At 39.9% G+C, this 20,264-nt stretch overlaps 1 protein-coding gene across 11 annotated transcripts in view; it reads left to right on the plus strand.

Moving 5' to 3' along the window:
• The window catches only part of DENND2B (DENN domain containing 2B), a 171,440-nt gene that overhangs the window by 79,724 nt on the left and 71,452 nt on the right, over positions 1-20,264 (plus strand). For 10 of the 11 annotated variants that reach the window (XM_083838168.1, XM_083838172.1, XM_083838165.1 and 7 more), the window contains one exon: positions 174-278. In XM_083838168.1, the coding sequence (XP_083694294.1) occupies positions 199-278 (80 nt within the window). In that variant the 5' untranslated portion in view covers positions 174-198. Of the gene's footprint in view, positions 1-173; positions 279-10,863; positions 11,207-20,264 lie in introns of those variants that run through there. The other variant, XM_083838163.1, reaches the window with a different exon arrangement.

Below are 20,264 nucleotides of genomic sequence, written 5' to 3' on the forward strand. Positions count from 1 at the left end.
AAACAACAGCAGCAGAGAGGGTTTAGTTTCTCAGGACCATAACTAGACCTGATTGCATTTTATAGAATGAAAAGCAGACGGGAGTTCTGCTTTTACAGAGTGTAGTACAGCAGTCTTGAACAATTAATTGTCATTTGGGCTTGTCAAAGCTTAATTGACTTTTCTTCTCACAGATATCCAGATTTCTAGAAAGCAGAAATGACCATGACTGCCAACAAGAATGCCAATGTCAACAGCAGAGCTGGAGGGAGTAAAGTGCCTCAGGACACTCTGGATAGGTAAGTGAACTGCAGGCTTTGTAGACTCTGAGAAAGGTTTGTTTGGAACAAACTTTGTTAAAAGATGAGCAAACTCTATTCTGACAGCTTTGTTGGGCTGGGAGAAGTTTTTGGTAGGAAGTGGAGGAATTGAGGTATAAGAGATCCATTTCTGGCATATGTCTGTTGAGCTGCTGCTGCTCACTGGTGATGAAAACGATTGCAAGGAAGGACCTGTGTTAAAGGCATCATGCAGGCCTCAGGAGGCTTGGGCTAAATTTCTGGACTGTATGACTACATGCTTTTCTCCATTGCCAGTCACCAGTTTGTATTTTGTATCAGTTTCTGTCACATTTGCTCTACTTCATCTGCATTGACAGACAGTGTGGGAAGAGATTGCCTCCCATTGCAGGTCTGGCAGCAAGTGTGAAAGGGCTGAATGTAAAGTATAGGGATCATTTTTTTTTTTTTTTTTTTTGCTTTGCTTATTTGTGCTCCTCTCTGCAGCATTAAGTCATTTATAGAGGAAGTAGATCAACTGTATCATTCACACCTAGGGGAAAGCAAGTGGCCCATCCCGTTATCATATGGCATTTTCCCCAAACTCAGTACTGTAGTCAAGGACACTTTAAGTCCCCAAACCTGGCAATCCTGAGGGTACCAGTCTGTTTAAGACTAGACCAGAAAAGACAGTGGGTTTGCAGAAGGCTGTGATGTGATTACACACAGTGACACGGATACCTGTAAAATACAGATACCTTTCACTCATGAATTAGTAATATGAAATGGCAAAGAGTGTAAAGTCAGTTATTGCTCCCTTGTCCTTTATTTTACAATGATGAAAGACAGTGTTTTGAGGACAAGAAGTTTCCTTTGGGCATCTCTGCTTTGCAATATTGCTCTGGGATGCAAGCAAACAACTCATCTGCAGTCAACAAGTTCATATATCCTTGTCAGAAGGAGTCTCGTTCTTGGCCACAGCCTTTAGAAAATAATGCTGACTGGTTCAGCTTGTGGCCTTCACAGAGGACAAGCCACCAGCTCCTCTTGGTCTGGGACTGACAGTTGCAAAACTCTTACTTTTATCTGCAGTCCCACTAGGACAGCCTTGGTATGCTTTGACTAGGAAAGTTTAAACAGCCATCTGATTAAAGAACCTGTGTGAATTAACCATTTGAACACAGGAGTAAAGTGCTAGAGTGAGTATGCCACCTTAGCAAAGTGAGCAGAAAGCAGAACACACTATTCAGTGTCTTTCTTCAAAAGCACAAAATGTTGATGTGTACCTTTGTCCCTGCTGTAGCACTTTATGCAGCTCTCCAGGGGATTCCTGCACAGGTATAACATCCTATTCTGTTTTGAAACTGTTCTGCATTGCCTTACCTAATAACATGTCAATATCTTCATTTTTCTTCTCTTTTGTCTCAAAACAAGACTTGAACCCCACTATAAACAAAATACAGGAGGAATGTGCAAATAACTTGCACCAATTTTATGGAGTCTCTGTACTGCAGCAATACCCTTATGGGGTATTGGACATAATGCCTGCCTCATTTCTGTTTGTCTAAGGAAGTTCAAAACTCTGTAAGGCTTTAAGTAGGCTTCAGTAAAATGGGATTGCATCCAGAAATGAATGTGGTAGAAGGGAAAAGCAATAGAGGTCTCATTTACCTGTTGGACACTTTGGGATGGAAGTGTGAGTTGTACCAGTGTAAATGAAATGCTCCAATCACCTTGTCTAGGCACAGCTGCAGCAGTTCCAGCCCTATTTCAGTGAGGGTGGCACACCTGGCAAGCTGTACCAAGGTTAAACCCAGCTGCCAGGAGTACTGTATGTGCATAGGAGGGATGTACTAGGAGAGCTTTGCAGTTTCAAATAAATTAGTAAAGACTGTGATTCAGGTGAGTAGATCACATAGTTACAGATTGATTTACTCACTTGAAAATGAAATGTCGGAGGCAAAAATTCCCCATCTTGGCAGCTGTCAGGTAGAATAACCAGCATAGATGGAGAAGTTTGGCGAGAGAGATCAAAGAGAGTTGGCTGCTGGTCAAAGAGAGCTGCAGGTCAACTTGAAAATGATGTCAAAATCCTGGCTTGGTTTGGCATACTCACCATTGTATTCTTAACTTTTCCAACCACAAACAATAAATATATATATATACATGTGTGTGTGTGTGTATATATATAAAAATTAAATTTAGAGATTTTCAGGATGGAAGCAATGGAATGGATTTTCTTTAACAGCTTATTTTTTGTTTTGTTTTTATTAAAGGAAAGTCTCTTTTTCATGGCACATCCCTGTTTTGTGTTTAAACACTCTGGCTTTGTTGGCAGTTTTGGTCATCTTTACATATTGCGTGCACATATGGCTGCCTTTATGTTGTTTTCTGTGACTAATCACCCATTTCTCTTTCAACTTTCTCTTACACCTTCCCTCTTGTCTGCATGCAGTATTGAATTACAATAGTTTCAGACAATTTTCCTGAGCTGGATGAAATGGCATCATCCTGATTACCAAGGGACAGGTTGACCTACAAAGTAGAGGTGAACTAATAATCACCTTAATTAATAATTTGCCTTAGGCAGAAATCTTGCCCTGGTGCAGTCTCTGCTGGTGACCTCCTTTGTGGCGTTGTCACACACCATTTCAGGGTGTAAACCTTTCATCAGGTTGATTTGCCTTTGCCTTTACCCCAGGTACTGTTCTTCTTTCACTTTTAAATTATGCAGCTGACTAAAGAAATAGATGACCTGCATCCATCCGAGTGTCTCTTGGTAGTCATATTATGCAACAGTAGCTGTGGTAAAGCTCAGTAGAAATGGGCTTGGTATCCTTGTACAGTTCCCAGTTTGTTAGTTTGTGCATTTGGGATCTCTTAGTTCAAAACTGTAGAAAACATAGAATAACAAGGGGGTGGGGAAAAGAAGGGGTGGCTAGAGGAATTTCTAGAGGCATACACGTATGTGGATATTAAAAGCAGATCCCTAATGATATCTGGCATTCTCATGTCATTAATCATCCTTCCAGCAGTGCAGACAGGTCAGTGCTGGGAACTTGGATCTGGACTTGAGTAAACCTTGGACCTGCTCTTCTATTTTTATCTTTTCCATTCTTAATAGCTTAGAAAGTACAGTAGGATACTAAGTTATTGGATAATAGCTGTCAAATAAACTGTCTTTCCTTATCATCACCATCTGTTTTGATTAGAATTTATCAGAAAAAAGATTTTATAAGTACAAGCATGGACCTGAAGCTGAGGAAAATCTTTGAGTTTCATGACAAGTGAGGAGATGAATAGGTTGTCATGCACCGGTTCTCCATCCATTATTTTGCCTTATATGATCTTCTTCACCTGTGTTTGTGAAACCTGTAAGAGGATATTTGAGTCAGTCGTGGGGATTCTTCATTTTAGTCAGACTGTAAATCAGTGGAGTAAGTGCTGGTGTAATAAAAGGTAAAGGCTTGCAGGATTTATTGCAAACACGTTCAAAGATCCACTTAAACTGCACAGTCATTGTCTCCCTTTAGTACAGGATTTGACTAGAGATTTGGAAAACTGCAAATGTGCTTTCTGTATAATTTGTGGAGGTAGAATTTCGGTAAGGGCTGATACTGGCATAACACAGGTATATTTGTCTCCTGGTGGCTAAGGCATCTTTTTAGTGTTATTTTCTTGTCAGTCCTAGTTTTGGTGCAGTTTGTTGCTGCAAGATGCAAGGTGTGTTACAGTGATACAGTGTTGCCATCTTGTTGAAGTTGTGGAAAGTCTTCACTGGGAGGCAAGAGTAGATTGGCTGGTGACCTTCAGCCTGGAGAGGAGGGGAAGAAGTGGTAATAGAGGTCTTTGAAATTATGGGTGGAACAGAGATGGTGAATAGGGAAAAAAAAAACTTTTTCAATTTAAAAACTAAAAGGCATTAAATAAACCAGGAGGAGTCAGGTTGAAAAGAAGGTACTTCCGTGCAGCATGTCTTTCGACAATGAAACTGACTGCTGCAGGAAGTTGTGGTTACACGAATTCATGGAAGAAAAAACTACCAAAGGCTTTTATCCACAACAGCAAAATCTGTGAGGCAACAAGTCTTTAGCGTTAGGCTGGCTGAGTAGCACTGCGGCTCTTCTTATCCTTACTTCCTTCTCTAGACACCTGATAACGGTCTTGGGCAGTAACAGAGCCCGGGCTAGGGGTGCTCTTTGGCCCAACACAGTGGGAACATTCTAATGTCATCTGGAAGAGAAGCCCTTTATATGAAGCAAATACTAGAGCATTTGTGAAACAATTGTTAAACTTACCGAATGAGACTGGAACCCTAGCTCTCAGTGAACTCCAAAGACACAGCTTTAATCCTTCCTTGTGAGTCACTGATGTGAAAGGCAAGGAGCAGGAGGTTAGGAAAGCACCTTATGTGTAGCTGAAAGTGACTTAGCAATTCTGGCAAGAAGCAGCTCTGTGAAATCTTATTACCTCTTCAATGGGAGACAAAGGAGCTCACAGTGTGCAACAGGTGCGTGACTGTTTTGCGCCAGATGTCTTCTTTGTTTGACTGCACCATACCTAAGAGGATGGATGCAACTCTGAGGAAACCTTAAGGGAATACAAGGCAAAGAAAAGGCATAACGGTGTTTGTATCTCCCTACAATGGCTTGCTTTTCATAACAAATAATTCAATATTTATTTGGAGTCGACTTTGTGATTTATGCAGAATTTTTATTTGAATTCATAAATTAATTCATAAAGTGTTTGTCCTAATCTTGTGGTTGCTCCAGTGCAAAGTTAAATGTAGAAATGGCACCACCAGCTCTATTGACTTAAAAATCACACCAGTACTATATGGTATTAAAACAGGCCTACACTTATGTTTATGAGGTCATGCTCTGCTCAGCAAAATATAGGTTTCAAACTTGTAGTCTGTTTAGTCTAACAGGAAAAAAGAAAAAATTTCTGAACAAAACTAACTGGAAATAGAAAGACTGTGTTCCTGCTAGCTGGTGTTTCCCTGATACAAGCTGGGTCTGAATGAGGAACAGAATAAATATTAAGATGCATTTTTACTTAGGAAAGTTTTTTTTTTTTTTGGAATAAATTATTGTGGTGATTTTAGTAGTGTGTATATAAACAGACTGCCATAATCAGCTTGAACAAACATCTTTTTAGTTTAATGTCACTGGACTTGATTTGGGAATATAGCCAAAGCAGAAGCCAGTCTTTGTTTCAGTTGTGTGAAAGGACTATGTGGCTATTAGTCTGGGACAACTATGTCACTATAATCAGGTTAGTTTCAGCACGAGTTGGATTTGTGATGTGGGCTGCTGTCTCTCCAGCCAATCTGCACAGGAGCAGTATGATTCTCACTGAATTGGAGAATCCTCTCCAGCTGGGCAGTTGTTATTTAATGACCTGACAAAGTGTAGGTGCTGATGTCCGCAGGCATCTGAAATTCCGCAAGGCATCTGAAATTTGTACTAGCACAGGATTAGATCTGCAAATTGCTGTAAGCACAAAGTTGCAAGTTCTTAGTCTCAAAACATTCATAGAAGTTCCCCTTTCTAAATACTTTTTGTTGGATCTTTGAATCTAATTACTCTTGTGTGAGTAAAACTGAAATCTGGCCTGATGCTGATCCACAAAACTTTATTTTCAGTTCATTCTGTCTGCTTTAGTTTCCTGATATCTTTGAAGCGGTGACTTCTGTGCACAATAGCAATCAGATTTCCAGTAGGGTATCTTTGATCTCTGAGTTGCATCTCTCTTTTTGCCTGGAAAGAGCAGGAAATAACTGAGCTGGATACCCACAAACCTCTAAGTATAGGCTTTGGTTTTTATCTCCCAGCAGTGTGTGAGGCCATTTCAGCTGTCACCAACGATTTGTCAGCTCCATTAGTCTAATGCGCACTGAGATTTGCTTGTACTGGCTTTGTGGCTCAGACCTTCTTCAGAATTTAATTTAATGGGACAGAATTTTAATTGGTGGGAGCTGGCTTATCTCCAGTGAAGGCGATGGAGATACACCACGTAATCCAAATGACTATCCAGACTTATACCTCTCCAGACGTAGCTACACAGTGTTTCTGCTTAATTATTTCTAGTTCTTTAAATTGTCACACAAAATGATGCCTTGTATTTCCCAACCAAGTGATCCCATGGGGTGAAGTTATGCCCAAGTTTGTCATGAATCCAAGATTATTTGCTGCTCTTATAGGTAAAATCACTGTCTGAAATGCAGGGGGAAGGCTCATCAGGCTGATGCCCCCACCCGGTGCTGGCTCAGCCAGAGATCAGGTCTAGCCCTGCTTCTCCAGGGCCTCGGCTTTGCTGTAGCTATCAGCAGCTCTGTAACGGGGGCAGGTGCTCGCTGTCTGGAACAGCACATACCTGATGCTTGCTTCTTGCTTTGGGCTGTCACAGGTGATTCAGTCCTAGTCAAGCCAAATTCATCCAGTTCTACAGCAAAAATCTTTTTTTTTTTTTTTTCCTAAGTAAAATTAATTCTTGTACATAATACATATTAATAAACCCAACTGAGATACTTTCTTTCCTTTGAAGAAAGAATTATGTGGCTGTGGCCTGGGCAGAAGACTAAGAAATATTTTGCCTTAGGAACTCAGACCTTGAAAGTTCTTAAATAAAAAGAATTTACACATGTCTGGCATTAGGTTTAGTGGATACTCTGCTGCTGTTGACACTTGAATGTGGCTGTCGGTTGTTCACTCTGCTGGCTTGTCCTGGGAGTGCTTATTCTCTTTCTTTCCATGGTAATTTTTTTCATTTTGAAGGTGATCTCATATCAGGAGAAAAACCTGTCTGTATAGGGAGAAGTGTCATCTTAGTAGAGGCAATGCCAATGCAGTAGTTGGTGGTCATATAGGAAGATTGGTTTGTGGATGCAGCTGTAGCACCTTTTGCTAACCAAGCATTTTGCTTGATGTTACCTCGTGTGTAAGAATGATTTTAGCCTCATAAAGTTTTAGTGCTTCTGCTATTTTAACTCTCCACCCCTAGTAAATCAGAAAAAAAACAAAACAAAACAAAAAAAACCACACGAAGACCAAACACACAGTGAGTTTCAGCTCTGTGTTAAACTCTAGACATTGTCCATGTTTCTTGTCAGGACATTTACCCAGATGGAATCCAGTCTGCCTGTACTGCCAAATGAGGGATCTTGTGACTAATGCACAAGAGCTGTGTCCACAGCCAGGCTCGACGCCTTGGGCAAATAGTCTCCATACTGTGACTGAGAGTGCGGATGGAGATAACTGCCTGTGGCCACCACGATGGAGCCCCGATCTTACCATAGGAAAAATATTATTAAAGCAGTAAGGTAAACAAAGTGGATTTTTTAGTATTTACCTTTTTTTCATGTGAATATGAATTTAGAACTTAGGATATTTCTTACATGTCTTGAGTTTTCTGAGTGGAGAGCACTGTGAAGAAAGTAGTAACTTGGAAATCAAAGTATGCATCTTCAGCTCCTGGGCATGCCACAAGAACTTTGTGTGCTCCCAGGCAGTCTGTGTGTTTCAGCCATCCTAAAATGGTGCAAACATTACTTTTTTCCTCTCTGTTTTTTTTTTCTCCCTAACATATTTATGTTGTAAGTTCTTCAAAGTGTGAGACTCCCTGCGTTGTACCAAAACAACAAGGCTTTGGTCTTATTTGAAATTCCTGTGTGTACAATTTTCCCAATACTTACTATGTGTGATTGCCATTGTCTTAGCATAATTATGATAAAGTATTCTCTCATCTCCTATTCTTTTGCTTACTAAGCATGTGTGTGGTGTTGCTTGAGTGATAGAAAAACTGCTTCTTTCCCTTTTGTGTATGGCTGCATTCAATTATGGCTTTCATCTGTAAGCAAAAAAAAAAATAAATTATGGGTGAATGGCTGTCTCTACCTGGGCACTGAAGTTCATCGAATGGTTTAAAGGAGTCTCCATAAAACATTAGCCATAGATATTATGTTCACCTAAACAACTCCTTGTACTTGGATAAAAATTTCTGGGTGGATGATGTGCACATCCCTGCGTAACAGAAAGTTTAGCGGGATGTTTGGATGCCACTGCAATTTGAGTTACAATGATGTGTCGTGGGAAAATATGCTGGTGTATTTGCTGCTGCCTCAAGTCAGTGCTGACATGCTCACCAAAACTCCATGAGTCACCCATGTAGACTTTGTTAGAGCATCAAAGGACCAGGGGTGTGAGTGCGGCCGCGTGCTCCTGGGGCATCCTGGCAGGGCCAGGATCTTGTCTCCACCGCTGTGCATGGCTTGCGGCAGCAAGGCGCTCGGTGCTCAGCTGCTGAGATGCCTCCTCCTGCTGCTTGGAAATACTGGTGTGAATCTTGTAAGCTCTTGAATTTGTGAAACACAACCCATAGAAAACATTTATTGTTGCTTTAAAAAGGAGTCAAGTTTGAATAACTTTGATAGAGAGCTTGAGAATGGGATGAATCACTATTTAATCAAATTCTGCTAAGAGTAAGCAATATGTTAAATTATTGGAGACACAACGACAAGCCATTTTTTTTTCATTTTCTTTTTGCCATTGAGGTTTAGAAAACAATACAAATCGGCTTCAGCCAAGCAACTGGGGAAACTGAATAACTGATGTGAAATCCATTAGCAAGTATTGTACTCCTTTAAAGCAGAAACAGCTTGAACTGTGCAGTTCACAAATTTTCAGAAGGTCGGTTCCCAGCAGCACAAACCTACCTCTGGTTCAGAAAAGAATACAAAGCTGTTATTTACCCGGTGAGGTTGGAGGTGCATTTGAGAGAGAGAGCTTGGGTAGCTCAGCCCTGATCTGGGCCATGGGAGATGGGAGGACGCTTGCTGTTATCAGGAACAGAGACATCGGCAGTGGGAACACATCAGAGCACTGACTAAAATGACCCTGGAATTGGGCAATGCTTGAATACAGGCTTTGACTTCGTTGTTGCCCATCATCTCTGTCAGAAGCGTTGGTGGAGTGCTGACTTGTGATGCTCTGAGACGTGTGATGTGCCCCCTTCCTTGTCCTGTTCAAAGTGACCTCAGGGAGGTTGATCAGAGTATGTATGTTTGAAATCTCTTTAGCAGGGTTGCAGAAATACTCTTGCAACCGCAGTGGTCTAAAGATGTGAGAGAAGAGTGGTTTGTGAGTGGTTTGTAACAGCTTCTAATAAGATCAAGAGACAGAACTGAAAAAATGGACCTACTTTTGGACACTTTTCAGGCTTCCTCAGTTTGTGGCAAAAGCTAAAGATGGGGCATTTTGCCACAGTAATTCTATAGCTGGCTATTTTGTTTCATTTTAATTTTAGATGTCAGTTCAAGGAAGAATTCCGTACTTTAAGTGCACTTATCAGTCAAGCAGTTCACTTTTTCCCAGTTGGAAATTCTGTTAATGTATCTCTCCTATATGCATAGGGGGGGGAAACAAAACAAAACAACAACAAAAAACAGTTTTTTGGGGGGGGGGGGAAGATTGCATTTTCTTTCATGCACCTTCAGATCAAGTTTGCTTTGTTATTATGTAAAGGCAGCAGGAACGTAGCCTAACTAATTCCCAGTGCAATTTAATTCTCATGGCACTTTTAATGCTTTGTTCTTTTATATGTGGAAATCATATGTCATCATTAAAAATACTTTTTCCCTTTTATCAAAGTCTATGTTTGCTAAAAACACTGGAAAATAATTTAAAAATGAAAGGAAACAAGTCTTTTAAAAAGCAGAGGTTTGTAATTGACAGGTTAGACTGAAAGCATGTTTAATGCAACTGTATTCTGCTACAGTAAAAAAACTGCTTAGACTAACACTGCAGTCCTTATTTATTTAATCACTGATGGTTTCTGTTTTTACATGAGTGCACACAGTAATACAAAGGCTTGAACTGACCTATTACATATATTTTTTGCAGCAAATTATTAGAACAGCATGGTTTTGAAAACTTTTCTCATGTCTTTCTAGTGCTTTTACTGCACTGAAATGTAGTAAGTAAAAGCAGTAAGCAAGATATATGCTAAAGCACTTAAGGGAGTCCCTATCAATGCAGCATCAGAAAATCAGATCAGGAGTCTTATGTGAATTTGTTTTTTTGGGGGGGTGATGATAAAAAGTTATTCAGAAGTCTACAGGGGATACTGCATAGAAACTGTGTGCATAACGTTTTAAAATTATCATGCCAAAGTTTCATTTCTTCTGGAAGAAGTTGTTCTTAGGAATGAAAATCCCATTGCCTTCTGGACCAGGGAGATGCTGGCGATCTCACTGAATCAAATATACAGCAAATATACAAGTCATGAGCTTTCCTAATGATGCTTTACGTTCCATGAATACACTGGCAAATGGGAGATGGCAGATAGCCTGTGTCCTTTCGAAACTGTTGGCAGAGACTTGAAAGCATTTGCATGTGGATTTTTAACCTCTCCCTTTCCTCCCTAGACAGTACTGGCATCCGTGTGACTTCAGTGTACGTGGTCAGTCAGGCACGCTTCTTTGCTCTGTCTGTGTGTGTGTGGTTTGGAGTAGCTGATACAGCTTCTAAGATTTTGTTAGCGATCAGCAGCCTCAGGTTGAAGAATGAAATGTAAACTGTCAGTCCCTGCAACTTCAGAAACAAAACCAAATCAAAGCCACAGAAGTTTTCCAAGCTGTAGGCAATCAGAAGGAAACATTTGGCTTTCCAGATTTCTCACACACCTGTCCCTTCGAAATCAGCATGTCAGATTGCAGAGAAAGCCTTTGCTAGTGCTAGTCTCGTTAACCATTAATACCAGTTTCCTCCCTTTAAGTACACAAAGGGACAGAGATTTGACAAATGTCCTCAGACCATGTGTCATTCGTTGCCTGAGAAGCGAAGCAGCGAGCTTTCAGGAAGTGCAGAGGATAGAGCAGGTTACAAGGGACTGGACGTGGAATTCCTCCCTTTCCATTCTGCACCTTTCCCAGAGGGAAGAGCTTCTGAGTAAGTCTGGAACCCGTGTGCTGGAGTGATTGCAGTGACGGACAGCTGTGTGCTTGCCAGAGGTGTGAGCGGAGGCAGCGAGCTAAAGCAGAAGTGAAGGAGCATGGAATGCTGTCACAGTGGATTCCTTAATGTTCTTTGCTACTTTTGCAGTTTGATGGGCTTTCTACTCACAGGCAGGAACTCAACAGCAGCTCTCTGCTCACTAAAGATAGTGATACGAAGAGCTTTATTTTTGAAGTTTGAAGCTCTGGTATAGGACAAGGGACTTGGTGGAGCTAAAACTTGATTTTGCTCCCCATCTCTTCCCCTCCTTCTCCACCTCTCTTGGGCTCTCAGACAGAATATAATTTCTCTGCCTGGCTAAATGCATATTTCTTGTCTTGCCTAATGAGAATCCATTTTTTTCTCCTTAATAGTTAAAGGTAATTTTTAAGTTATGCAGCAGTATTTGTACCTACACCTTCTGCCAGTGTTAAATGTAGTGCTGATGGTGCACTTTTATGTTTTGTGTTGGCCTTGATGCCTGATTTTAAAAAAAATTAATTAAATGTGTTGTAAGGAACTTAATTTCTGGGGCAAGAGACAGCTCTGATATATACATATATATTTTTTTTTTCCACTGAATAAATAGCAGAACTCTTATGGGTTTAGAGAAAAAAAGCAATACAGCATTTTGGGCTAAAACCTGTGGGTCTCTGTGTCATGTAACTTAGGGTCAGAACCTGGACTTCAGTTTGTTGCTCCAAATATTCTGTTCATGAGCTGAGAGCCCACGTGTAGTCTTTGAGAGAGCAGTATTTTTTGCTGATGAGCTTATATACATTTAGTTGCTTTTTCTTGCTCCCATCATACATGCAGATTGGTATTGCTTCATTTGCTCTGTATCATTCCAATTTTCTTGCTGCTTTGCCTGATGCTATCACCATGTCTTCCTGTAGCGACATGAGGGTTTTTTTAGGCTCTGTCCCAAAAGGAAAGGATGAGAGAGATAAAAAATGTGTACTTGGTTTTAGTCGCTCTAATGCATTGTGTATTAAGTAACCTTGCAGTTCTTTATTACTGTGCAGCATTCCTGTTGCATGGCAGTGGTAGCAAATCATTTTCATCCTCAGGGCCATAGTATATGCAAATTCCCATATAAGATATGAGAAGTAAAAGTATATTGGCCAGCTCCTTATAAAAGCTAATAGGCCAACAGAAGAGCGTAAAACTAAATCCACAGTTTTATAAGAAGCCAAGGCCTTGTGAGATTGAAATATTTATAAGGGAAATACAAATCCCCCGGATATTATCCCAACTCCAAATTTAGGCTTGAGATCCCACAGCTCTTGTAGGTGTGGTGATGAAACGTGGTCTGGGAGGCTCATTTCAACTCAGTGAGTAATGCACATGCTTACATTACTCTCGATCATGGTGAGGAGAGTGTTCAGGAGCGTCGCTCCCTGACCTAACTCTGCTCCTGTTGACATTTATAGTGAAATCTCAGTAAAAAAAGCAGAGAGAAACTAATGTTTAAACCTTTGGGAAAATTTCCTTTAGAACATGGTTTTGACTATTGTTAAGCACAGTAATCAAGTGGCTGGTCAATCTTCTGCTTGATAGTCAGTGAAATTCTTCTGCATTAAGGCCAGGGTCAAGTTATATTTGGCCTTGACTGGACTGTTATATAGATAAGTGTGATAGCAACAGGCATTGCAAATTATAGGTTGGCTTCTCCCTTTTTTTCCCCTTCTCCCTTTTTTTCCCTTCTCCCTTTTTTTCCCTTCTCCCTTTTCGTGTGTTTGTGTCTGCCAACAAATTGGAGAATAAATAGATCAAAAAATTGACTTGAAACTTTTTTTTTGGTAAGTGTATTTGCTCCAGCTCAATGCTTTATATCTTCCTATGGTAATGAGCTTTACATCAGTTTGCATCTTTAGCAACTTTTCTTTGCAAACTCTTGATTTGTGCTGATGCAAGCCAGAAGAAAATTGAACCCCAATTCGCAAATACTTGTGAATTCAAGCAATTAAATGAAAGAGGGCCATCACTGAAGCTGAGAGAAAATTCTCTCCTAAAGGCAAGAGAAGCATTCCATTATTACTCAATCCACACAAATCTACGCGCACTGTAGCATGTACCAAGGGTCATGTTTGTCTGTCATAGCTGGAATTTATTTTGCATTCCATGGGGTCAGACCACTGAAGAAAATTATGATGATAAGAAAGGCCAGGGCTGTAAAGATTCAAGTCATTCCTCCTCCAGAGGCAGAATACAGCCTCTGAACAGGAGACACACTAGTTACCCAGCTGACGTGTACAAGCTAAGCTCTTAGTATACGGTTTGCTATTACACCTATGTTCCTTCGTTCTTCTTACTGCAGCATCTGTAAAACGCAGTGTTTGGCAGTGGTGGTACGGCTTGTGTGCGATTACACAAGGGATGTCAGCTCACAACGTGTACATCATGGTGGGTCAGTTTAAGCTGTGACAAGCAGCGGCACCTTCTGAAATGCTCTTTTTACCTTCCGTCTGACTGCAGTCCTGCGGCTGGCCTGTGCTGCAGCTCTGTCCTCACTGTGCTGGGGAACGGCAGACTGTAAGCAGGTTTCTTCTGAGCATATGAAGCGCTACATTGCACTTTAGCTTGTCTTTCTGGTATTTGAGAAAGCAGCAAGTTCCCATGAGTTTCCTGCCTTCTCCCTTGCTTTGGCACCAGCACTAGCCATGTTTCACTTATCAACTGTTTCAGCTCTTTTCTGCATTTTCAGGTGCTGAAAAAAAATCCTGCTTCTAATTTTTTTCTTGATGTTGTTCACGTAAAAGTCACGTGTTCTGGCAGATACTGCTACTGTTCCTCACTGCGAAGTCTGTTATGAATGCTTGTCATTTTCTTAAAAAAAAAAAAAAAAAAGCTTAACTCTTGTTAGGAAAAACTGTTTTGGTCAGCTTCAGGGACTGCAATGAATGTGAATGTATGGTTGGGAGAGAGCACTGTCTGGGTGTGATCCCGTAACTGACTGGGAAGTTCAGAGAGGAAAGTAATAATTCCCTTTATTATGGTGGAAAAATAGTCAAAAATTTAGGCACACAGACCTTTGGAGCACAAGGAAGGTGGAAATCCACTCTTTGAAGAGACAAAGGAAAGAGGGTAAAATTTATAAAACTAAGCTGAAGATGGAGAACCAGACTGCATTTCTCTAGTCTTATCATTGTGAGAGCAATATAGGAACAAACAGAAAGCTGTTAGACTGCTTCATTGTTATAAAAGAAACATTAGAAAGTGCCCTTGTGAGGACAAATATGCTTTCTCAACCATGTAATCAGGAGCCTGCTGATTATATGCCGTTGTTTCAGCTTTGTGCTTACACAGGAAGAGTTTGCACAAAGTGGAACTGAGTTGCTGCAGTTGTCTTGATGAACAGATGGCACCCAGCTATTGCAGATATGAAACCCCACAGAGGTCTGAGTACTCCTTAGGCGAAGTTTAAAAACAGAATTACTCCTTTTTTTCCCCTGCCTTACATTAAATGTGAACTGCCTTCACCACACAAGGGCTTCAAGTGGATGGCAGCCTGACAAGGTGGGTTCAGACAGACTGTACTCAGACAGGGCTGATGCTGAGGTTGTTCTGGATTCAGGGAGGGAATGCAGGAGGTTCCATTGTGCTGCATTTGTTTATTTTAATTTTATTTTGTTTATATTTTATTTCATATGCAGTGCATTAACTCCAGAAGCTTTGAATCACTTTGGTGTTATCCTGTTGTGACATATTGTATTTTCTTACTGGGTCCAGATGTCTCAGGCCTCAAACTTTCTGCGTTGTGATATTAATAGTTGAAATGATAACAGAAATTAGGAATGTCTGTTTCATAATAGACATATGGATAATGGCTTTTGGTTTTATAACCTGTTTTTGTAGGAAGCTTTCTCACTGTGTTAAACCAGTTTATGAGAACAGAAAACTGGCAAATCTATGCAGAAAGGCCTCGCTGGACATTGACAGCACTTCAAGACTCGAATCTCTGCTCCTTGGGGCAACAAATAGCCTTAACCTATAGATTACATAGCTAGCAAAGAGGGATTTAGCACCTGCTGTCTGATACCTTACGTGATATCAACAGCAGTAGAAACTGGGGACCAGAACTAAGCTAGTTGGCCTGGAAGGACAGTGTATCATTGTGGCTACTGGTAGAGAAGCAAACAATAGATTTTGTTTATTCTGAAAGCAACTTGTCTTAGTGGGTGAGACTGAGAATAGTTCTCAAAGACAGGATGGAGTCCTGAACTCCCTTCCTTTTATTCTGCCCCTACTAGATATTTATTCATAGGTCTATTTAATGAGGTTCTTTGTGACCTAAAAGTTAATTTGTAAGTAAAGCAGTGAAAGCAGGCTTGGCTATATTCTGGGTTAGCGTGCAGCCAGGACTCGTGACTTTCTGGCTTGCAATTCAGTTCTGTTCCCTTTGGGTGTAGAATATTTCAGTAAAGTATACAATGATTTCATGAGGTTTTTCTGGCTTGAGAGAGCAGAAAAGGTATGAACCTATCTTACAACAACTTTTCCAAACCAGAGTTCCAGAATTAGTGGTTGCCGAACCAGAACTGCCTCAGTTATGTTAAAAAATAAACATCACAATTCATAAAAGTCATTTTCAATCTTTCCCAAATTGTGTGCATATAAGCATGGAAGAATCGCAAAGCTCTGACACAATTAGTTCCAAAGCGTTCAAATGTTTTGAGATTCCCAGGTAGATAAAGCACATTGAAAAATCACCTATGCTTTGAAAAAGCAGAGCTGAGAGCTTCCATGTGCACCGAGAGTTTGAATATTTGTATTAAAGAACAAGTTTTGAGGACTGGTGGTTCTTAAAGAGACAAATAAGAACTTGTGTGTTCTGCCTGATTTAAGAACATGCTATCATTTGCTGTGTTGCTGCTCTCAGTCCAACAAAAAAAATTAAGATCATAAAAAAGCAGGTGAGACTAGATTACTCTGAACAGCCTCCATGACATAAAAATCAGTAAAAGTGGAGACAACAGTGGAAACATTTGTTGCAAAAATTGTTGTTCAGAACATGTTAGAGGAAAATAGTAAATATGAAGGAGGCTTCCATTATCAACTTTGATTTGTATTTATTATTTTGAGCAGAAAATGAGGGACAGTGGTATGAAACCAGTGCACTGCACCTCAGTAGAAAAGAGAGAATGGCTGTCTCTGATATTTTGGTTCTTGCTTTTGATTTGTTTTTTCTGTGTGCAGTCAGCTTCTGATCATTGTGATGGAAGTACAGTGTAGGCTACTGAATCTTCTGGCTACTGAATCTTCTGTGCCTGATTGCTGGTGTTTGGGGCAGTCACCTGTATATGAACGGGGGGGGGGGGGAGGCGGGGTGAAAGCCTTAAAAATGGCAGTGACTAAATTCTGCATTTGTCTTTTAACAGTGCAAGACTGCCATAAATCTAGATCAGCAGGGAATCTAGCCCTCTCAGTCTACATAATTTCACAATTTCCTTCTTCATCCTTAGAAATTTCTTGGCAAAGGCACATATCTGCTGTCCATTGATTGATCACATTTTGTCTTACAGTCATTTGTCACAGTCAGATTTTCTTGCCATCTTTGCTTTACAAATCCGGTCTAATTCAAGTATTTACGACCTGACTCATAAGCTTTGATTTATTTGCTTTTTTTTTTTGTACATTTGTGGAGAATAGTTGCCACTTCAAATTTCTGTGCACTTCTCTTTATGATTCAGAACTATAAAGATTCAGAGCTTTGAAGGGGTCTATTTGTAGGACAGCACTCTCTCTCTAACATTGCCCACCATCACTCTTGTGAACTGAGTACTTGGGGGCACAGAAATTAAAGCACCTAAAAATAGCACATAGCACTTGATCTTGTTTGTTTGACAGTCCTAGTAGCCTATTATTTTGTAATTAGTTCTGATATGGTTTCAATTTTTTATTTAAATGGCAAGTATCAAAATTCCTGGAAAAAATATCAGAAGCACAGAGAAGTATGTGGTGTTTCTATTTTTGTTCTGACTTTAATTATTTCTTGATCTTCATCCACTTTGACTTATTTTGTTGCTTCATTCTATCTAAATGCTGGGATTTTTCCACCACTAGTACATGCTCATGAAAGTGAACTGTTTCAAATGGTCTTATTATGCAAATTCACCTTTTAGTTTCGAAAATAAATTCTGTTTCATTTTTGTCAAAATCCCAAAGTCAACAATAAAGAGAGGAAATGATCTGTCATGCAGGGTTTGGGGGATTTTGAGCTATGCTCCTGGTGAGAGCTCAAAAATAATAAAGGGTCTGGTGGAAGAGCAGCTATTGTGTTGCCACTACTGTCACTTTCCTTTCCAAGCCAGAGGCAAGATGCCACAAGTTTAGTTTCTTGCTTCATTACCAGGTTAAATCAGCTCAAACCCACCTTTTACTGCTATGTGCCTAGCATGGATTGTAGAAAGTTCACCTCCTTTACTCACAGTAAGCTTTATTTACATTTAAAATAATTAAATATCAGCTGTAGTTATCTACTTGCGGTGTATGTAGACAATTAAAATAGACTGTACACTATGCCAAAGTATAGAATATATTGTAATAGGTTTACTGTCAAACAAAACTGGATCTATTTAGATTCAGTAGACCAGGAGGTCCCTTTTGTTTGGTTGTACTCTTCCCACAGCCCCCAGTTACAAAGAGTAGCAATAATACTAATTCTGAAGTCCCTTTCTACTCCCAGTACGATTAATATAAGGAATGATTGGATTTATCATTAATGTAGCATACAAAGAAATTGGCCAAACCTAGATGATCATTTAGTTTTGAAAAAAGAATGTCAAAACTCAAGCTATCATCTATACATGGGTTCTACTTGGCTTGTCTTGGCTAATCAACAAAGCCATCTCATGCCACGCATTTTGGTGAGGGTTGTACATTTAACCCTCATGCTAACCACGCAGTATCCCAGTTAAACCAGTTTGAGTACCTGAATCTGCCCGCTGAGCCTTCGCTGTTTCTGCCCTACAGTAATGCCTTACCGAGTGCTTGACAGCAATCATCCTTACTACTCATCTGTCCTTGCTGGCAGGAATGTACGTAGAGGTGATAAAATAAAAGGAAATAGCACAGTGTCATATGCAAATGATGTTGAAACTTTGCTTCTCCGTCTAATGGGTTTGTCTCATAACTCATCTCAAAATGCAACCAAACCACTGACTTACAGTATTTATAGCTGAAAGTAGATTTCTCATAGCTTTTCTGAGGAAAGCATAGAGAAAATTACTCCGTCTTTGTACAGAGAGAGAGGAAGAAGGAATTCTTTGCAAAGTGTTGTCCCTCAACATTGCTTGAAGGTTGTGATTTTTTTTAGCCTTTGAATTACTCTTCTGCTTTACACCTGAAGAGGTACGACTGGAATCTTTTTGTTCTGCAGTAGTTCTTTCAATTCTTATTTGTGTAAAAGTAGGGATAATTGCCACGAGCTTTCACAAATGTGTTTCTGAAAGAAGAGTGCTTTTCTGTTTGTTTGCTCAATGATTTCCTGGCAACAGTTCCCTTAGAGTGTGACTGTACCAGCTACAGAGAGCCATTGGTATTGAAACTTTTCAAAATGGCTTTTTTTTGGTGCAGGTCACAGAAGTTATGAGAAACATCCATTTTTATTCTGAAGACAAAAATGCAACTACAGCTTTTTAGTGTGCTGAGAAGTAATACTGGCATGGGAGAAAATACCCTTCTGAAAATGCAAGAATCCAATAAATTATATCTTGTTCTGTGAATTTATTTCACTTGTCTTCTAAGTGTTTGGAGGCTTACACTGGCTGAAAATTTGGACATAGATGCTTTCATCTGGACAGACAATAAAATTCTCAGGATTTAGTTTTTTTCAGCATATGTTATGTTATATATGTTATGGTTATAAATATAATTCTGTTTTTTTTTTTTTTATAATTCTGGTTTTTCATCCTGTAATCTGAACACGTCCATTTTGTTTAAACAGAAGCCAAAAAAACTAACAAGAAGCCAAACAGGTGTAAGCATTTCTGCTTTTTGTGATGGGAGTATTAACACTGGCTATCTGAAAATCAGTGCCTCAAATGATATTTTTGTGCAGTCTTTTGCTTGAGTTGCTAATTGAGCATTTTTTAGCATTCTCTCTTAAAAATTTCCAGAGAATTTTGTATCTACTTCTTCAATTACATGAAACAACTGCAGCATTAGTGACCTTATTGGGGTTCTGCTGATTTTGGGATCTAGCTGAAGATGGGTATTCTAACCAGTATAATGAAGAAAAATAAATTTATTCACATCTTTCTTGAGAAATATTCTCTGTACTCAATTAGTAGGAAAATTAAGTGTTTGTTGTTGTTTTTAAATTGAGGCTTGCTGCTCTTGCAAAGAGGAATTTCTGTTGCTTTTGTTTCACATCTCTTTAAACATTGGCAGCAGCAATGACAAGTATCTAGTCTTCTGTGGCAGCCAAATCTGCTAAATACGCAAACTAACATGCTTACAGTCACAGCTGATTCTGAATTTATTATCACTACTCTAAAATATATTAGGTTGTCTTGATAAAACAGCACAATACGATGAGGAAAATCGGTAAATAACGTAAATAAAATACTGAGAAAGCAATATTTTCCTAGCAAGAGGGGATGCTTTTCTAGCCTGAGAAATATAGAAGTGCTGTTCAACTTTGTGAGCTCACCAAATTTCTGTGTTATGGTGAACTGATGGGATCTCATCAGCAGGAGCCTGGAAAGACCCGACACCTTTCTGTCAACCTGTTGACAGATGGGCTGCCAAGGGCTTGACTTTTTTGAAATGGGAAATTACCTGGCATAGTGAGAGCCCCAAACTGTCATCTCCTTCTGTAAGTGTTGGTTTAAGCAAGATAGATGGGATTTGCAAAACTGAAAGAATGCAGAGCAGCTTCTCCCAGCTTGTGTTTCTTCAGCACAGATGATCTGTGGAGTCCTTCCTGACACTTCAGGAGAGCTAGAGCAGTGCTGTGGTGTCTGAGCTGCTTAGCCCAGAGGTCAGGTCAGGGCAGTGGGAGTTAGGG

This window comes from Anser anser (genome assembly GCF_964211835.1).
Source record: "Anser anser genome assembly, chromosome: 5".
Classification (NCBI taxonomy): Eukaryota; Metazoa; Chordata; class Aves; order Anseriformes; family Anatidae; genus Anser; species Anser anser.